The sequence below is a fragment of the Myzus persicae genome, unplaced genomic scaffold (genome assembly GCF_001856785.1).
Source record: "Myzus persicae strain clone G006 unplaced genomic scaffold, MPER_G0061.0, whole genome shotgun sequence".
Classification (NCBI taxonomy): domain Eukaryota; kingdom Metazoa; phylum Arthropoda; class Insecta; order Hemiptera; family Aphididae; genus Myzus; species Myzus persicae.
The window spans coordinates 44928-49405 of NW_019103222.1; the positions used below are offsets into that span (position 1 = coordinate 44928).

General features: G+C 29.0%; 1 protein-coding gene across 1 annotated transcript in view; it reads left to right on the plus strand.

Annotated features, from left to right (window-relative positions):
- LOC111034008 overlaps positions 1–1917 on the plus strand; it is a 2733-nt gene extending 816 nt beyond the window's left edge. Inside the window, exon 2 of the mRNA XM_022315018.1 lies at positions 1641–1917. Coding sequence (XP_022170710.1) covers positions 1641–1917 — 277 coding nt within the window. The remainder of the gene's footprint in view (positions 1–1640) is intronic.
- The last annotated feature ends 2561 nt before the right edge of the window (positions 1918–4478 follow it).

Sequence of the window (4478 nt, forward strand, 5' to 3'; positions counted from 1 at the left end):
CAGCGGTTCCCAAACTTTTACGACCACGGCACCCTTAAAAAATTGTGTGTGTTTCGCGGAACCCTAATGTCTAATCCAACTCAACTACAATTTTTCTAAATAAAAAAAGGAAAATCAATTCTCTAAACTCTCAAGTCTAAATAATATTTTAATGATACTGTTGATGACTTTTCATTATTAAACTTAGTTAAAAAAAAAATTTTCAATCAAAAATATTATAAATAACAAACATTAAATAAACATAATTTTCTCAATAGTCTCATACATCTGGCGGAACCCTTGACTAGTCCCACGGAACCTTAAGGTTCCGCGGAACACACTTTGGGAAACGCTGTTTTAAAGTATATAAATGCATATTATATACACACAATGACATTTTTAATTACAATGTTATCGGGAAAAATTAATTCAACTTACTCATTACTAACATAATATAAGTAAAAAAAAATATTTTATTAGCAATATTATCTTAAACTATACGTAGTACTAAAGGCTGACATTCTAAGCACAGAATAATTTTTCGTATTCAATGATTTTTTTTATAAGCAAATGAAACATCCATTACAGTGATCTACTCGAAATTGGCTGTATAGCAGAGCTTACCCACTTGTCCACCTTTTTTTGATTTGTTTTAGATAAAATTTAAGTTATTCAGTCATTATACAGTAATAAGCTGCCCTGCCCAGCATTGCTCGTGAACATGTTTGGTTTTTTTTATAAATATTTATCTACAACAAAAATTCTTTTAATAATAATAGTTATATAATATGTAACCAATAGAAACCGTTAAAAAAAAAAAATATAAAAAACCGTATTCTTTTTTCATGAGCTGGAAAAAATGTATGTGTGAGTAACTAAACTTTAGTTACCTGTAGCGGTTGAAAGGGTCAAAGGTTAAGGCTTATTGCCTTATATACCCTCCTAGTCAAAAGGATCTATGGATATAACTTTTATTGACTTTTATTTAACGATCCAGTAGTTTTTGAGTCTATAAACTCAATTAACTTTAGATACACAATCATGCAGTTTTTGCTGCCCAAGTGTGCAACCCACTTTACCCGTGGTTGTCTCCGCCGCAGAATAATTATTATTTCATCGATATGGTATTTTAAATAATAAAATGCAGTTAAACAGGAATACATATATGAACACACAAGTTATACACTACTTAGTTTCCATTATGAATGATATTTTTATTATTTTTAATTACTTTACATTACTTAATGTTACATACAATAGTGTATAGTTTGTTGTTAAGTAGATAAGTAGAATACAAATACATTACAGTTATGGGTTACACTTATAAAGAATATAAAACACAAAATATCGACTATATATATTATACATAATTCCTGAATAATAAAATAAGCACAATATTACTTATTTAGAAACAATTATATAAATATTAAATATTAAAAATAAAATAAAATGTAAGTAAATATGAGTTATACAAAATTGGTGATATGCTTTAAAATTACAATTAATACTCGTATAAACGTTCAGGTGAATTAATTATTATACCACTTCTACTTGTGATAAAAAAAGTGAATTAAATATTAGAAGTACAATAATAAATTGGAATCCAGATGAGGATAAAAATGAAAAACAAAACCAAATAATTTTCATTTGAAATATTTTAGCATCTACCGTTTACATCAATTTTTGTTTCCCTACACAAATATCAAAAAGGCAATTTGGAATCCGAGGATTTTTGTGTTGTTGTTCATTCCATATACTTCTGGATTCAAGGCATTTTTGATTTTGAACCTAATTCATCGTAGAACAATATTCATACCTAAATCATATAGGAACTCTTCAGAGTCCAGTTCTATACACTCGTCAATATTTAAAGTCTTGATAAAACTTCCAGATTACCCATTTAGGCAAATTAAGTTTACAGGTGACCAATATCAGTAATTGGCACTCTCAAATGGTTTAGTAATAATATCATACCAAGATGAATAAGAGCTACAATTAAATATGTCTGCCCGAGAACTGCACTATTTTGGGCACTTAACTTCAACATTGAAGGCCATTAACAACAAATATTACTGTATGCAAACATATTGAACAAATAAAAATGATGTGAAATGAAAACAATATTATTGTACCTATTGGAATGAAAAAAAAGCTGTTCATCCTATTTATTGTACTTCATCGGGTCTGCTTAATTTTGAAATCAGGGGCTGTGTGTTTGATACAAATTTGCAGATAATAACACATAATTCAATACAGAAATAAAATACCCTTACACATTGACATTGAAAAATACTTAACTTTACCTACCTTATAAATCTTAAGTCAATCATATCTATGACCTGTAAGGACTTTTGATACACAAACGTATTGAAATAAAATTAATGTTAGTTACTACAATCACACACATCAAAGACAACAAAACCGAACTGCAGAAGTATGAATGTGAATGCAAAAACGTGAAATGGCTCCACATTGGAGATTGAAACTTGCATGCAGCTTAGCTGTGTGTTAAATGGATGAGCCCTAACCAAACCATCCAACTGGAAGTTGCCATTGATTGATATACAAGAGCCTTATCAAATATGAACAATTTTACTTATACACTCAATAACCATTTTCAACAATTCATAAATGTGCCTCCACAAACAATTCAGATAATTTAAACGATGTACAAATTTATAGGTCAGGAATTATAGATAAGCTGGGTTACCGATAAAGAACTATTTTATCTATTTCAGCATTCCAGCTAATCTATTCCTAACCATTAAGTTTATAGGTACTTTGCTTTAATTGTCCGAATTCAAGTCAAAGCTAAAGGCAGTTCCTGGACGCAAGTATTTGAATTTTAGAAAATTTTCTAATTTTGTAAACAAACTTGCATACTGGAAATGTGTTGAATTTATCAACTTCAAGTAAACATACAAATATTTATAATTAAAAACAAAAAAACCATGTTAACGTGATGGAGTAGTGTGTGCTTTCTTAATAACCAAACAGTAACTCGAACCATCCAATTGCATTTAAATAAGGATGAAGAGTACAAAAATTCATTTCAAAAGAAATATGAAGTATAAATCTGTGAAATTGCTAACAAAATAACAAATCAATCACTGAGATTAAAATATGTATCATGTAAAAACATGTGAATTAACATTTTCACTTTGCAAACACTTACCACTTTTGAAAATTCAAAAACATGCCCCCACGAACAATTCAGATGGTTATTTTATACAAAGTTAAACTTATCCGTTAGAAACAGATAAACTGGATTACCGATAAAGTACTATTTCAAAAAATGTCCACAACATTTGTTTTAATATAGGTACTTTATTTTTTAGTTAAATATAATGTAGTCTAGAACGCTGATTAAATGACTCACAAGACACAGAAACCAATTATATCACATAGTACATCAGTAATGTTTTTTTTTTTCGAAAAAGTCAAAATATTTTGAATTAATCTTTATTGGCATTTCAACTAATCTATTCCTAATCAATAAGTTTGTAGGTACTTTGTTTTAACTATCTGAATTCAAGCTAAAGTTAAAGGCATTTCTTGGAGGCAATTATTTGAATTTTAGAAAGTGATAGATTGTGTTTATAAGTTAAGCTATTCATATTGAATAAGGTGCATGTTTACCAATCAATGATACCAACGAATCAATGAACAATAATATCTCCTTCATATTTTTACTTGTTAAATTTGTTTGGTGTGATTAATTTGAAACAATTATTCAGAACCTCTTTATTAAATTTCTATTGCTATTTCTATTTCATTGTTCTACAAAAATACTAGTTGAAACAGTGTTGGAGGCAACTCGCAGTCGGGCTCATCGGTTTATGTTCTCGTTATTAAGGGAGCACTTAGCACACACTATTCCAACATGTAAGCATCGTTTGTTTGTTTTTGATTTTTAAAATTGTTGTAGGTTTACTGAAAGTTCATCCTTTCAACACATTTCTAGTATGCAAGTTTTAATCTTCAGTATCGAGACTTTTCATAATTTTGTAGTTAGGTATTATTGTCTTTAATGTGGGTGATTGTTGTAACTAACATTAATTGCATTTAAACATTTATCTATAAGAAATACATATAAATCATAATTATGATTACAATTAAAGATTCATAAGATACATCTAAATATTTTTTCATGTTCATGTGATTGTACATATTTTTCCTAATTATAACATTGTAATCCCCTTCACCCTACCCAGGAACAAAGATGTAGTTATCACAAGGACTGGGATTGGATACCCCCATTTAAACTGACTAGCAACAAGTATTTGGCAATGAAACTCCAAAAAATCTAAACAATTTTCACAAACATAACTTAGAAAAATTACTGTAAAAATAAATGATGATAATAATAATAAATTTCACAAACTCTCCACTGTTCAACATAATGTACCCCATACTGTTATTAAGTCCAACATGTAACTATTACATTTTAATGACAGAGGGAAGGGCCCATTAGCCTATCACTCCCCCCCCCCCCCCCC